This window comes from Salvelinus alpinus, chromosome 5 (assembly GCF_045679555.1).
Source record: "Salvelinus alpinus chromosome 5, SLU_Salpinus.1, whole genome shotgun sequence".
Taxonomy (NCBI): Eukaryota; Metazoa; Chordata; class Actinopteri; order Salmoniformes; family Salmonidae; genus Salvelinus; species Salvelinus alpinus.
In genome coordinates, this window is record NC_092090.1 from 80492226 (window position 1) to 80507247 (window position 15022).

Below are 15022 nucleotides of genomic sequence, written 5' to 3' on the forward strand. Positions count from 1 at the left end.
CCAGGTTCACTTGTGCTATATAAGATGGAAGGGAGTTCCATGCACTCATGGCTCTGTATAATACTGTATGTTTCCTTGAATTTGTTCTGGACCTGGGGACTGTGAAAGACCCCTGGTGTCATGTCTGGTGGTGTAAGTGTGTGTGTCAGTGCTGTGTGTAAGTTGACTATGCAAACAATTTGGAATTTCCAACACATTAATGTTTCTTATAAAAGCAAGAAGTGACGCAGTTAGTCTTTCCTCAACTCTCAGCCAAGAGAGACTGGCATAATATTAGCCGTCTGATTACAATGAAGAACAAGACGTTCCGCTCTGTTCTGGGCCAGTTGCAGCTTAACTAGGTCTTTCTTTGCAGCACTTGACCATACTGTAATACTGGACAATAATCAAGATAATATCAAACTAGAACCTGCAGGACTTGTTTTGTGGAGTGTGAGCATCTCTTTATTATGGACAGACCTCTCCCCATCTTTACAACCATTGAATCTATATGTTTTGACCATGACTGTTTACAATCTAAGGTAACACCAAGTAATTTTGTCTCCTCAACTTTTTCAACAGCCACACTATTCATTACCAGATTCAGCTGATGTCTAGAACTTAAGGAATGATTTGTACCAAATACAATGTTCTTAGTTTTAGAGAGGTTCAGGACCAGTTTATTACTGGCCACCAATTCCAAAACAGACTACAACTCTTTGTTAAGGGTTTCAGTGACTTCATTACCTGTGGTTGCTGATGTGTATATAGTTGAATCATCAGCTTACATGGACATACATGCTTTGTTAAATGCCAGTGGGAGGTCATTGGTAAAAATAGAAAAGAGTAGAGGGCCTAGAGAGCTGCTCTGCGGTACACCACACTTGACATGTTTGACATTAGAGAAGCTTGCATTAAAGAAAACCCTCTGAGGTCTATAAGACAGATAGCTCTGAATCCATCATAATATTATGGCAAAGGTTGACATAACACATACGTTTTCTCAACATGTTAACAAGTGTCATGTTGCTGAACGTTAGCCTCACAGCACATTCATATCCATAGACCTCATGACCCATGCAAAAGTTGCAGGTTGTCTACCTGTGAAACATTAACAGACATCAATGTCTGGTCTAACCTGTATCATGTTCAGTTACGCGATAACATAACCCTGGTATATTAAATTTGCATAAGTAGTTTGCACTACTATATCTGCAGATGACTGGGAGGTATGGGAAGTATTCAGAGGAGCTCACCAGGGCAACCAAGCATGACTTCAAGCCGAACATTATCAAGGAGTAGAAGATCGATATGACCTGAAGGTACCCCTAAACGAAGAGACGTGCTGCACTGTAGGAAGTAGGCTATCTCAATAAGAGGACATGAAGTCAATGTTGAGGAAGACATGATTAGTGCTATCAAGATTATTAACAGACCAAACAAGCCAGCCATAAGCTAAACAAAAGAATGTGTTCAAATTATTTTATTGAGTACAGTACATACATGGAATTGTATATTTCATAAAAATAAAGCCATTTTAACACATTCCATTTGTTCATAACAAAAATACACAAGCAGGAATAAATCATTGTCATCCCATTTAGATTGGGAAAATATGCTATCATGGTAAAATGAAAATTAAATAATACATAATTATGGCTGGTACAAAAACCAAAGTGCAATAACATCATCCATGATACCAAAATATAAAAATAAATGTTGAAAGAGAATAATGAAGTCATTCTGTGTGTTGCCTCCACTTGATTGCTATTTTCAACAGAAAATATCTTATGATCTAATAATTCCTTTAAAACTTGGAAGGTAGTGTTAAGTCATATACTGAAGCAAAACCTGCAAGGCATCCATCTACCTCGTACCGAGTATTTCACACTTTGTCTCCATTCTCCCTTTTCCAAACTCAAAGAGCATGGAGATCGAGGCATGTAGTGCAACACGGAAAAAACGTCAGACAGTGGAGGCTGGTGGGATGAGCTATAAGAGGATCAGGCTGATTGTAATGGCTGGAATGGAATTAATGGGATGGATTCGAACATGTGGTTTCCATGTTTGATACAGTTCCATTAATTCCATGCCAGCCATTACAATGGGTCCTTCCTCCTATAGCTTCTCCCACCAGCCTCCACTGCCTTCAGATGAAACTATAACTGATTCTCTGTAATAATCTCCTTGATGTGAATGACACTGACATGGACTGTAATCATCGGTTCACATAACAAAAGCAAAGTCTGTACAAAGCAGCAGGCTGAGGTTGAACATGATGTCCTGATGACTGACACCTAGGCCTGCCAGGCAGATTTGGTTCCATTAACAGGCTATGGGTCAAGGTGTATTGCATTAAAGAAAATACATTTGTAACATGGGTTTGCTATTGTAATACAACACATCAGACTCTATGGACATTAATTACCTGAGTCTTTCAAAAACAATTTCTCCCTCTGTTCCATGTTATTAGAAAATAGTAAATAATACATGAAGTTTAACAAACAGTATCAAAATAACTATTAATAAAATAAGACAAGGCTAGTCTAAGGGGAGGAAAGTAGCAATACATGGCCCATCGGACTTGCATGACACCAGGTAAAACCAAAGAAAGCATCATGTTGCCATAAGCCCTTGTATGTGCATTGTTTTGTCCTCCTCTCCAAGTCCAGAATCAACTTGAGTGTCATGTTATTTTTTCCACCCAGCATTAGGAATAGGATTTCAAGTCTTGCACTGCTCACCATTTCACACGTCAATTGGTAGAATTAACTAACTGAAGTAAAACTAAACAAAATGGGACACAGGAAAAATTCATTTATTCTATTTTATCTATCTGCTTGTCCCCCAACCAACTTAAAAACCACACTTTATTTATGTCTTCGGTGATTATTCCTTTACACACTGACGACTAGCATGGGCTATGTGAAGTGAGGCGTGTGTGGTGACGTTGGAGTGGTGTTGTGTGTTCTGTGAGCAGTCAGTTAGCACTGGAGGACAGCCCGGGACCATCTACAACACTGGGCTAGAGCTGGAACCAGCAGTCCCAGTTCAGGGACCTGTAGACCCACTGGTGTGTCATCATAGTGAGGATGGGGCGCCATAGCGATGTGGAGAACATCTACATCTTCATTGTCCCTAAGCCATTCAGCTCTCCTTGAAGATGAACAGAATATCCTCATCTGTCCCGTAGCTCATTCGAGCCTCTTCAAAGTTACTAATGCTGGTGCAACACACGCCTGTAAGCAAAACACACAAAGGCTTTCTGTCAATGTGATATTTTCACTCTTACTCAATCTCTCTGTGCTTACTGACAAGAACATGGTCAACTTTTCACCCTCTGGTTACATGTTCATGCAAAGCCCCATGCAGGGCACAGAGTCAGCTGCAGGTGTTATGTTATTGTGCAATTTATTAAGAAGCACTTAGATTTAGAACTTGTAATGCCAAAAAACACAATGTGATTTATTCCACACTTATACTTAATGAATATATGGGTCTAGTAAGTCAGTGGCCCTGTCTACTGTCGGAAATGTGTAGAGGGAGGACTAACGGTCTGAGTAGGCAGGGTTGTTGTAGAAGATGCAGCCAGTGCTCCGGTTGAAGCCGCACACCACCACAAAGTGACCCTGGTATTCTGGCTTCCTGCAGAAGCACTTCTGGCCCACAGGCAGGAAACAGCAGTACTTGACAGGCGAAGAGCAAAGTTCACACACCAGAACCACAGCATTGACCAGCACTATGGCCACATGGCCCTGGTCAATATGTTCCTGGATTTCCTGAATTGTCACAGAGCTACAGGTGACATTCAAAAAGGCAGAAAGTTAGCATCTCTTAGTTATTTTCTGTCTAGGTCTGTAAAAAAACTATTACTAACCAGACAAGCTGGTAGATTTGGAACAATTTGTCTTTTTTCTTTATCTGTGCAATTTTTTCACAAACTAACCATTTATTCACCACCACACCCTTGCTTTCAGCCTTTAGGAAGAGTTCGTTGACTCGGTCTTCCTCAGTGTCAAAATGCTTTTTGTAGAAGGACTGGAAACAGATGAAAGAAACATAAACATGGTAAGTCTCTCAGGTACGTATTAGTTAAGGACATTTGTTATAGTTGGCTACATGATGATTAAATGTACTTAACCTTACATTATACCTAGTGTACTTGTGATGGCCTGCAAAGTGTTGACTCATTACCTGATTCCTGAAGCCCTTGTCAACACCCAGTGTCTGAGTGCAGAAGCGGTGCCGGACCCTCAGCTGGCACATGAGGTAGGCCAAGTCAATTGTCCAGACACTCTGCGTCAGCTTCAACTCCCAGCAAGCACCCTGAAACTCCTCATCACTCACAGGGTGGAGGTACCTGCCAAATTATTGTATATGATGAAGTCTTCAGCTACACAATGCACTGTAGTTAAAATGCAGACCCATGTCTGTATGCAGTATATGATGAAATGTCCTCTTACTTCAAAACCATTCTGGAGCAGGCTAATCCACAGTCCCAGTGGTACAGCTGCCGAATGACGGGTACATTCAGCAGGACAGCATCATCTGTCAAAAACAAGATGTGATGAGGCTGATGGAAAGAATTACACAATCTTAGCTACTGGTCTCACCCGGCCTATAATATGTCCGTTTCTTGCTGTTGTGGCAAGCTTCTCCAAATGAATACAAATCATGTTTACAAAAGTAAATAACTACTGTAGCTAGCTAACTAATGTTTTTTCTAATGGATTGGACATTCCTTTAGCAACATTGATAAACACAGCAAGTGTTATTTACATGTGACAATGTCATGAGATGGATGGGATGCCCTGGTTCGATCCCGGGCTGTAACACAACCGGTCGTGATCGGGAGTCCCTTAGGACGGCGCACAATTGGCTCAGCGTCGTCCGGGTTAGTTGGGGGTTTGGCCGTCATTGTAAATAATAATATGTTCTTAATTGCGTTGCCTCGTTAAATAAAGGTTAAATAAAAAAATATGCTTTTGCTTCACATTAAATTTGTGGTTAGCTAGCTAAGTTAGGTGGGTTCTACTACCAAACGTGACATTTCAAAAACACTCTCTAGATAACTAAAGCACACATACCTGACATTCTGTTGGTTTGTTCTTTGCTACTAGATGCAAATCACCAACTAGTTAGACTTGATTACGGTCGGTAGCTAGTTAATCCTCCGGAGTTGGATTGCCTCATGAGGGTGTTGGCTAGCACTGCCTGGCGCTAGCAACCAAATCAGTGTACTCTAGAACATATCATTATTTACATCTTGGTTGGTCGACTTAATAGTCAATTCTCCCACTAACTGTTAGATCGTTCAAAGTGGGTTCATGTTAATTGTTTAGTGTTTTCTTGTACTGATAGCTAAGCTAGTTCTGTTCAGATAGCTAGCTGGGTTTCTTCAAATAATTGATACGAACGAGGATTGCGAGTCAAACTCACTTCCGGTAGCTAGTGGCGCACGCACACCCAAATGTTGTTAATAGCGCGCGCACACACTTAAAAGTGGATCCAGAAACTACACTGCCACCAAAATAACCCTGGTCGCGAACAAGAACAACATCTGTCACAGAGTGTATCCCACATTATTAGAGTCGCTTAATTGTTGTTCATACTATAGATGGAATATTAAAAAAGGTGTTAAATTGGATTGAGCGTTGTCTGTAAAATAAAAAAGCTTTATTAGTAAACTAAACTGCACCGTTGGCAGGACATCAGTAGGTGGCAGCACGCACAGTTCTCGCTCTAGTTTTCACCCTGCATCGCCACAGATAGAACAATGAGCTATTAGTTATAAAACATCTTTGCCATGGCTATGAATGAATCAAACAGGAAATACACGGGGCTGGAGAGGCTAGCTTTCAAACAAGCAGGACATCTTTGCCATTCACCCATCGCTAGACTAGACCTAAATAAAATTATTAGCTATCTAGCTGAATAATTTCCACGAACTTGTTTGCAAGGATTTAAACGGTAAGATATTACGGTTATCATCATCTATCTAGCTATTAGCATTATAGCAGTGCACACGGAAATGAGCTAGTTACAGTACGTATCATTCGGCGCTAACGTTAGATAGTTATCGTTAGCTACCAAGCATTGCTAGCTAACATCCAGCTAGCCAATTCCATTCTTCCTGTTTTAGGTACTAACGTTTAACTACTGATTTTTGTGACAAATAACATCAACCAGAAGGTAACTGTTTTATATTTGACCAAAACCATTACTGTATTTGTGGTGGTGCTCAGAAAGATGTCCATTGGAGTGCCAATCAAAGTCCTTCATGAAGCTGAGGGCCACATCGTTACCTGCGAGACCAACACCGGGGAGGTGTACCGGGGGAAACTCATTGAAGCTGAGGACAACATGAACTGCCAGGTAATAACATGCGTCGCAAACTTTAAAGTTGATTTCATGCCTAACATGAATTACAATTTTATAGAAAGTATCATTCTGAACATGTTGCATCAAGTTCTCTTAAGTTCTAAGTTCCTTACTAGTCTATATTTTAATATTATGATTTACAAATCAGCATCTCTTTTCCCTGAATCCCTCATAAAGTAGTCCTCCACAACCTACCCCCAACCCCTCCCTTCCTAATATTGTATTTCTTATTCAACATTCTGTTCCCTCCAGATGGCCAACATCACAGTGACTCACAGAGATGGCCGTGTAGCCCAGCTGGAGCAGGTGTACATCCGAGGCAGCAAGATTCGATTCCTTATTCTACCAGACATGCTGAAGAACGCACCAATGCTAAAGAGTATGAAGAACAAGAACCAGGGAGCTGGAGCTGGGAGAGGCAAAGCTGCCATTCTCAAAGCACAAGGTATAGATTTTATTACATTCTGGCCCTAATCAGATCTTCTTTGAATCCAACTGGCCTGCGTGCGCCATCATGCCAACTCTTTGTCAGTCATTCTGATGCCAAACATGTTTGGCTTGACTATGACAGCAATGGAGTTGGCATTAGCAGGAGCACAAATAGATCTAGGCCCAGGCTAGTATCCTATTGGATTTGCTACATAAATTATGGAAGCAGATTATTGTAATAATGTATGTTGATTGATGAACAATTTGCTTTGTCTCCTCTCCCAGTGGCTGCTAGGGGTCGAGGACGTGGAGGGATGGGAAGAGGAAATATATTCCCGAAAAGGCGATAATTTTAAAAATTATTTTCAACTTTCTATAATACCGCTTGTTTGTTATTTTGTTGACAAATGATGCGAAATACCATTTCCATATTAAAATGATTTTCTTAATATTTATCTGTTCCTTGTTATCAGGTAGCAAATAACTTTAGAGTAGCCATAATAGATTCCGACAATACGCTTGCTTACAGCTGCACTGGGGTTGAACAGGTTTCCTGTTTAGATTTAAAACACAGCGGAGCCGGTGTGAGATGTGGCTCGGGAAACGTACCTCAATGTAGGGATGAGAAATTAGTTGTATGTCGAATTGTCCCATTATACCAACTGTAACATTGAGGAGATTGAACAACTGCTAGTTTTTAAGTAAACTGCTGTTTTCATTCTCATGCTAGCTAGCAGTAGCCACTGCCGCCGTTATGGAATGTTCCGTTGAACAACAAAGGAGCTGATTGGCTGACACTGCCATTACAAAACGGCTGCTCTTGCCTCTGCTACCTAGCATTAGGACGAAAAGGGCCGTTTTCTGTAACTAGTCTTTCAATCTTATCGGTGTAACAGTTGAGATAAAGGGACAATTCTCTGTACAACGCATTTCTTATCCCTGTATTATGGTATGTGCACATACTATACCACATATAAGCAAGCATTCTGGCTAAACTTCAGAGCAGTTTGATAGGTCGTACACTGAAGAGGCTTCGTTGGAAAGTTAAGGAAATACGAGTGTATGCATGATGTTTAGTGGCGGGCTGGATATTGGAGGTGGGTAAAGGTCTGGACAAAAAGAGCATGTCTTCAAGGTTCTTGTTTACACATTATCAGCGGTTTTGTAGTACTTTGCAAACCTGTGGAAATAACATACTCTTATTGAAAAGCTATATTTAATCTCTTTAGAGTATTGTGGCCACATATTCATTGATCTCACCTAAAGTTGTATCCAGGGGCTACAGTTGAAGTCAGAAGTTTACATACACTTAGGTTGGAGTCATTAACTCGTTTTTCAACCACCACAAAATCTTGTTAACAAACTATAGTTTTGGCAAGTCGGTTAGGACATCTACTTTTGTGCATGACACAAGTAATTTTTCCAACAATTGTTTACAGACAGATTATTTCACTTACAATTCACTGTATCACAATTCCAGTGGGTCAGAAGTTTACATACACTAAGTTGACTGTACCTTTTAAACAGCTTTGAAAATTCCAGAAAATGATGTCATGGCTTTAGAAGCTTCTAATAGGCTGATTGACATCATTTGAGTCAATTGGAGGTGGATGTATTTCAAGGCCTACCTTCAAACTCAGTGCCTCTTTGCTTGACATCATGGGAAAATCAAAATAAATCAGCTAATACCTCAGAAAAAAATTGTCGACTTCCACAAGTCTGGTTCATCCTTGGGAGCAATTTCCAAACGCCTAAAGGCACCACGTTCATCTGTACAAACAATTGTATGCAAGTATAAACACCATTGGACCACGCAGCTGTCATACTGCTCAGGAAGGAGATGTGTTCTGCCTCCTAGTGATGAATGTATTTTGGTGCGAAAATTGCAAATCAATCCCAGAACAACAGCAAAGGACCTTGTGAAGATGCTGGAGGAAACAGGTACAAAAGTATCTATAAACACAGTAAAACTAGTCCTATATTGACATAACCTGAAAAGCCGCTCAGCAAGGAGCGGCATTAAAAACCGCCATTAAAAAGCCAGACTACGGTTTGCAACTACACATGGGGACAATGATTGTACTTTTTGGAGAAATGTCCTCTGGTCTGATGAAACAAAATTAGAACTGTTTGGCCATAATGACCATTGTTATGTTTGGAGGAAAAAGGGGGAGGCTTGCAAGCCGAAGAACATGTTGTGGGGGTGCTTTGCTGCAGGAGGCACTGGTGCACTTCACAAAATAGATAGCGTCATGAGGTAGTCAAATTATGTGGATATATTGAAGCAACATCTCAAGACATCCGTCAGGAAGTTAAAGCTTGGTCGCAAATGGGTCTTCCAAATGGACAATGACCCCAAGCATACTTCCAAAGTTGTGGCAAAATGGCTTAAGGACAACAAAGTCAAGGTATTGGAGTGGCCATCACAAAGCCCTGACCTCAATCCTATAGAAAATGTGTGTGCAGAACTGAAAAAGTGTGTCCGAACAAGGAGGCCTACAAACCTGACTTAGTTTCACAAGCTCTGTCAGGAGTTATGGACCAAAATTCACCCAACTTATTGTGGGAAGCTTGTGGAAGGCTACCCGAAACGACCCAAGTTATACGATTTAAAGGCAATGCTACCAAATACTAATTGAGTGTATGTAAACTTCTGACCCACTGGGAATGTGATGAAATAAATAAAAGCTGAAATAAATCATTCTCTCTACTATTATTCTGACATTTCACGTTCTTAAAATAAAGTGGTGATCCTAACTGACCTAAGACAGGGAATTTCTTACTAGGATTAAATGTCAGGAATTGTGAAAAACTGAGTTTAAATGTATTTGGCTAAGGTGTATGTAAACTTCTGACTTCAACTGTACATTGTTCTCAGAGTTTTTATGTCCAGCCTGCAGAAAGACTATTTAGGGCCACAGGTCCCAGCTCCAGCCAATCACAGTCCCAAGAACGCCACCCGTAACAACATAACCATGATATAGTCTAATTTCAAAATTCAGCTATTTAGCGAATTTTACACAGAATATACAAAACATTAAGAACACCTTCTCTTTCTATGAAAGACTGACCAGGTGAAAGCTATGATCCCTTATTGATGTCACTTGTTAAATCCACTTCAATCAGTGTAGATGAATGGGAGGAGACAGGTTAAAGAAGGATTGTGTATGTGTGTCATTCAGAGGGTGAATGGGCAAGACAACATATTTAAGTGCCTTTGAATGGGATATGGTAGTAGGTGCCAGGCCAGGTGCATCGGTTTGTGTGAAGAACTGCAATAATGCTGCGTTTTTCATGCGCAACAGTTTCTCGTGTGTATGAAGAATGGTCCACCACTCAAAGGACATCCAGCCAACTTGACACAACTGTATGAAGCATTGGAGTCAACATGGGCCTACATCCCTGAGGAACACTTTTGACACTTTGTATAGTCCATGCCCCGACGAATTGAGACTGTTCTGAAGTGGGGGGGTGCAACTCAATGTTAGGAAGGTGTCCCTAACGTTTGGTATACTTAGTGTATATACACCACAGAGTTACACTACTGCCCAAATAGCCTATAGCCTGATGGGCATGGATGAAGCCCTTATTAAATTGTGACACAAACCAAACACGGCATAACTGCTGAGAATAACTTCAAGAATATCTAATATGGGCTTATGCAGAATCAAATCTAAATGGGACCTGAGAAAAGAAAGTGAGTGGCTACATGTTATACCCTGATAGCCATGGTCTGAATGTCCTCCTCAGTTTCAGTGAACATGTCTTTGAAGCGGAAGATGGGACAGTCGTGGTCTGATGTGTGATTGAAATCACATTGCTTCAGATATGAAGGGTTAACATCAGGCAAAATGTTTCTTCTGACTAACAGAGAAAATATGGGGTATTCTGCAGAATAAAAGAAAACTCTTAAGCAGGTGTCCTGCCTTTATTCCTACATGTTTCACTTGAGTGCAACACAAACATACAGTGCCTTTGGAAAGTATTCAGACCCCTTGACTTTTTCTACATTTTGTTACGTTACGTCCTTATTCTAAAATTGATTAAATAAATAAAATCCTCAGCAATCTACACACACTAACCCATAATGACAAAGCAAATACAGGTTTTTAGATTTAAAACAGAAATACCGTATTTACAGAAGTATTCAGACCCTCGAAATTGAGCTCCAGTGCATCCTGTTTCCATTGACCATCCTTGAGATGTTTCTACAACTTGATTGGAGTCCACCTGTGGTAAATTCAATTGAACATTATTTGGAAAGGCACACACCTGTCTATTAAATCCCACAGTTGACAGTGCATGTCAGAGCAAAAACCAAGCCATGAGATTGAAATAATTTTCCGTAGAGCTCCGAGACAGAATTGTGTCTAGGCACAGATCTGGGGAAAGGTACCAAAACATTTCTGCAGCACTGACGGTCCCCAAGAACACAGTGGCCTCCATCATTCTTAAATTGAAGAAGTTTGGAAGCACTAAGACTAGAGCTGGCCGCCTGTCAAAACTGAGCAATCAGGGGAGAAGGGCCTTGGTCAGGGAGGTGAGCAAGAACCCGATGGTCACTCTGACGAGCTCGAGAGTTCCTCTGTGGAGATGGGAGAACCTTACAGAAGGACAACCATCTCTGCAGCACTCCACCCATCAGGCCTTTATGGTAGACTGGCCAGACGGAAGCCGCTCCTTAGTTAAAGGCTCATGACAGCCTGCTTGGAGTTTTCCAAAAGGCACCTAAAGGACTGTCAGACCATGAAGAACAAGATTCTCTGGTCTAAAGAAACCAAGATTGAATTCTTTGGCCTGAATGTCAAGCGTCACGTCTGGAGGAAACCTGGCACCGTCATTACGGTGAAGCATGGTGGTGGCAGCATCATGCTGTGGGGATGTTTTTCAGCAACAGGGACTGGGAGACTAGTCAGGATCGAGGGAAAGATGAATGGAGCAAAGTACAGAGAGATCCTTGATGAAAACCTGAGCCAGAGCGTTCAGGACCTCAGACTGGGGCGAAGGTTCACCTTCCAACAGGACAACGACCCTACGCACACAGCCAAGACAACGCAGGAGTGGCTTCGGGACAAGTCTCGGAATGTCCTTGAGTGGCCCAGCCAGAGCCCGGACTTGAACCTGATTGAACATCTCTGGAGAGACCTGACAATAGCTGTGCAGCGACGCTCCCCATCCAACCTGACAGAGCTTGAGAGGATCTTCAGAGAAGAATGGGAGAAACTCCCCAAATACAGTTGTGCCAAGCTTATAGCGTCACCCAAGACTAGATGCTGAAATCACTGCCAAACGTACGTCAACTAATTTAGTAAAGTGTGATATCTCTGTTGTTTGTTGTTTTTCATTGCCATCATGGGGTATTGTGTGTAGATTGATGATGGAAAAAAACATTTTATTAATTTTATAATAGGGCTGTAACGTAACAAAATGTGGAAAAAGTCAAGGGGTCTGAATACTTTCCGAATGCACTGTAATGTGTTCTTTACTCAGCTAGGTTAGTGTCTATTTCAAAAGGACCCCAAGATAACACCTCACAGGTATTGACAGTCTCTGAGTAGTTTACGCATAGCCCTGTCTGCATACCTTTGAAGAGAGTAATATGATTAGAGACATTGCTATATAGTTATTCAAATATATTGCAGAATGATTCAGAAAATGTTAATGAATTTTAGGACACATTTCTCTGGAGCAGTAGATATGTATTTACTTATGACACTGAATGAATGTTTCAGCCATCTCTTTGCTGGTTGCTGCCCATGTTAACAATTCTACAAGGATTCATCAGCAAGACATGGAGGTTTACCGTTGCCACGGACATCACTGGATCCCTCTGTGCAGTCACTGTCTGACATGCAAATGGTGGATTGGCTTGGGAGCTTAATAAGATACAGGATCACATTTCACTAACATTCAAATACCTTTTTGACTACAATTGAAATAAAGGTTGTATAAGTAAATTTATTAATGTGTAACTACAGTCTCATTATACATTTTACAATATATTTTTAGTAGTGTTCAATTCAAACAATAACATAACTTTTCACAATATAGCCTATTATACTTTTCAGTATATTTTAAAGAAGAAATCAGAAACATACCTTTGGACAGCTCAGTTGAGTTTGATTGGGGGTGACGATCATGTTAGTCTGCCAGACAAAGATCACATTTTCCTCAAACAAATCCCCGTATTCACAAATATAAAAACAGTTAAATACAATTTGAACTGAAACTGACCAAAATGTGATACACTGTAGATGAAGTGTATTGAGTATATGATGCTACCTGAGGGGATGTTGTAATCAGACAAATCCCACACACGGGAACCCAGATCAGAGATGTTGGGGAAGGCAGTGTCCTTCACCTAGGTGGTGACAGAGCTGATCACTGAGTCGGTCTCCTGGTAAGACTTTTGCACCGTACAGACACACCTGCAGTATAACAGGTTAGACACGACACAAGAGGAAACAAGTGTAGAGACAATGTGATACAATCACACACCATCCACTCTGACTTAATATAGATGGCTTTGTAATAGAAACTGAATTATTGAAACCCCAATTTACCCAAACACATCAAAGATGACCAGAAACTGGATTAATCTAAAGACAGCTCCCACCACTTTGCTCTTAGCCACAATAATTCCTAATGTTTCATAATCAAACAAACAGCAGAGGCAGCTCTGACAGGCAGCTCTGACAGCTACAGCAGCCCGTCTTCTGAGTTATGGATATACTGTAGCAAACTAGCAATGGGAGTAATACAAGAGGTAAACAGGTCTCACACTCACAGCCTGCTGAGATAATAGTAAAATCATCTTCATGGCTAGTAAGAAAACTACAACAACCCAGTGGTCATACATTTTTGGGGGAGGGGCTTGCATGTTTTGCAAGTCATTTTGGCATTAATACGTGTCACATATCAGTTTGCAAACAATGTAAAAAAAATATATATACTATAAACTCAGCAAAAAAAGAAACGTCCCTTTTCAGGACCCTGTCTTTCAAAGATAATTCGTAAAAATCCAATTTACTTCACAGATCTTCATTGTAAAGGGTTTAAACACTGTTTCCCATGCTTGTTCAATGAACCATAAACAATTATGTACCTGCGGAACGGTCGTTGAGACACTAACAGCTTACAGACGGTAGGCAATTAAGGTCACAGTTATGAAAACTTAGGACGCTAAAGAGGCCTTTCTACTGACTCTGAAAAACACCAAAAGAAAGATGCCCAGGGTCCCTGCTCATCTGCATGAATGTGCCTTAGGCATGCTGCAAGGAGGCATGAGGACTGCAGATGTGGCCAGGGCAATACATTGCAATGTCCGTACTGTGAGAGGCCTAAGACAGCGCTACAGGGAGACAGGACGGACAGCTGATCGTCCTCGCAGTGGCAGACCACGTGTAACAACACCTGTACAGGATTGGTACATCTGAACATCACACTTGCGGGACAGGTACAGGATGGCAACAACAACTGCCCGAGTTACACCAGGAACGCACAATCCCACCATCGGTGCTCAGACTGTCCGCAATAGGCTGAGAGAGGCTGGACTGAGGGCTTGTAGGCCTGTTGTAAGACAGGTGCTCACCAGACATCACCAGCAACAACGTTGCCTATGGGCACAAACCCACTGTCGCTGGACCAGACAGGACTGGCAAAAAGTGCTCTTCATTGACGAGTCGCGGTTTTGTCTCATCAGGGGTGATGGTTGGATTCACGTTTATCGTCGAAGGAATGAGCGTTACACCGAGGCCTGTACTCTGGAGCGGGATCGATTTGGAGGTGGAGGGTCCGTCATGGTCTGGGGTGGTGTGTCACAGCATCATCGGACTGAGCTTGTTGTTTTGCAGGCAATCTCAGCCCTGTGCGTTACAGGGAAGACATCCTCCTCCCTCATGTGGTACCCTTCCTGCAGGCTCATTCTGACATGACCCTCCAGCATGACAATGCCACCAGCCATACTGTTCATTCTGTGCATGATTTCCTGCAAGACAGGAATGTCAGTGTTCTGCCATGGCCAGCGAAGAACCCGGATCTCAATACCATTGAGCACGTCTGGGACCTGTTGGATCGGAGGATCAGGGCTAGGGCCATTCCCCCCAGAAATGTCTGGGAACTTGCAGGTGCCTTGGTGGAAGAGTGGGGTAACATCTCACAGCAAGAACTGGCAAATCTGTTGCAGTCCATGAGGAGGAGATGCACCGCAGTACTTAATGCAGCTGGTAGCCAC

The 15022-nt window shown here is 41.7% G+C and overlaps 2 protein-coding genes and 1 long non-coding RNA gene across 5 annotated transcripts; 1 reads left to right on the forward strand and 2 right to left on the reverse strand.

Annotated features, from left to right (window-relative positions):
- Positions 1 to 2371: 2371 nt before the first annotated feature.
- Positions 2372 to 6301, reverse strand: LOC139576929 (protein GUCD1-like). 2 transcript variants are annotated; one of them, XM_071403540.1, is made up of 6 exons: positions 5067 to 5453; positions 4443 to 4527; positions 4174 to 4339; positions 3926 to 4017; positions 3533 to 3774; positions 2372 to 3218 (listed from the first exon to the last, which is right to left on the reverse strand). In XM_071403540.1, the coding sequence occupies exons 1-6, from the start codon at positions 5071 to 5073 to the stop codon at positions 3127 to 3129; spliced, it is 684 nt and encodes a 227-aa protein (XP_071259641.1). In that variant the 5' UTR covers positions 5074 to 5453; the 3' UTR covers positions 2372 to 3126. The 2 variants fall into 2 exon arrangements, with proteins under 2 accessions (XP_071259641.1, XP_071259640.1); XM_071403539.1 differs by lacking the exon at positions 5067 to 5453 and adding an exon at positions 6204 to 6301 and having other exon boundaries at positions 2782 to 3218.
- Positions 5685 to 7240, forward strand: LOC139576930 (small nuclear ribonucleoprotein Sm D3). Of its 2 annotated transcripts, none has more exons than XM_071403541.1 (4): positions 5685 to 5949; positions 6225 to 6354; positions 6613 to 6805; positions 7075 to 7240. In XM_071403541.1, the coding sequence occupies exons 2-4, from the start codon at positions 6229 to 6231 to the stop codon at positions 7137 to 7139; spliced, it is 384 nt and encodes a 127-aa protein (XP_071259642.1). In that variant the 5' UTR covers positions 5685 to 5949; positions 6225 to 6228; the 3' UTR covers positions 7140 to 7240. The 2 variants fall into 2 exon arrangements, with proteins under 2 accessions (XP_071259642.1, XP_071259644.1); XM_071403543.1 differs by having other exon boundaries at positions 5792 to 5949; positions 6229 to 6354.
- Positions 7241 to 12473: 5233 nt separating this feature from the next.
- LOC139576931 (uncharacterized) lies at positions 12474 to 13210 on the reverse strand. The gene is made up of 3 exons (XR_011675192.1): positions 13072 to 13210; positions 12888 to 12935; positions 12474 to 12665 (listed from the first exon to the last, which is right to left on the reverse strand). It is a non-coding gene; the product is annotated as an uncharacterized lncRNA (long non-coding RNA).
- Between the last annotated feature and the right edge of the window lie 1812 nt (positions 13211 to 15022).

Excerpts from the sequence above, each read along its gene's own strand:
- LOC139576930 (XM_071403541.1), top strand. The coding sequence starts at position 6,229 with ATGTCCATTGGAGTGCCAATCAAAGTCCTTCATGAAGCTGAGGGCCAC. Across the intron at positions 6,355-6,612 it reads AGGACAACATGAACTGCCAG|ATGGCCAACATCACAGTGAC; the intron begins GTAATAACATGC and ends TGTTCCCTCCAG. Across the intron at positions 6,806-7,074 it reads TGCCATTCTCAAAGCACAAG|TGGCTGCTAGGGGTCGAGGA; the intron begins GTATAGATTTTA and ends CTCCTCTCCCAG.
- LOC139576929 (XM_071403539.1), bottom strand. The coding sequence starts at position 6,261 with ATGAAGGACTTTGATTGGCACTCCAATGGACATCTTTCTGAGCACCAC. Across the intron at positions 4,340-4,442 it reads TGCTCCAGAATGGTTTTGAA|GTACCTCCACCCTGTGAGTG; the intron begins GTAAGAGGACAT and ends ATAATTTGGCAG. Across the intron at positions 4,018-4,173 it reads ACAAGGGCTTCAGGAATCAG|TCCTTCTACAAAAAGCATTT; the intron begins GTAATGAGTCAA and ends ATCTGTTTCCAG.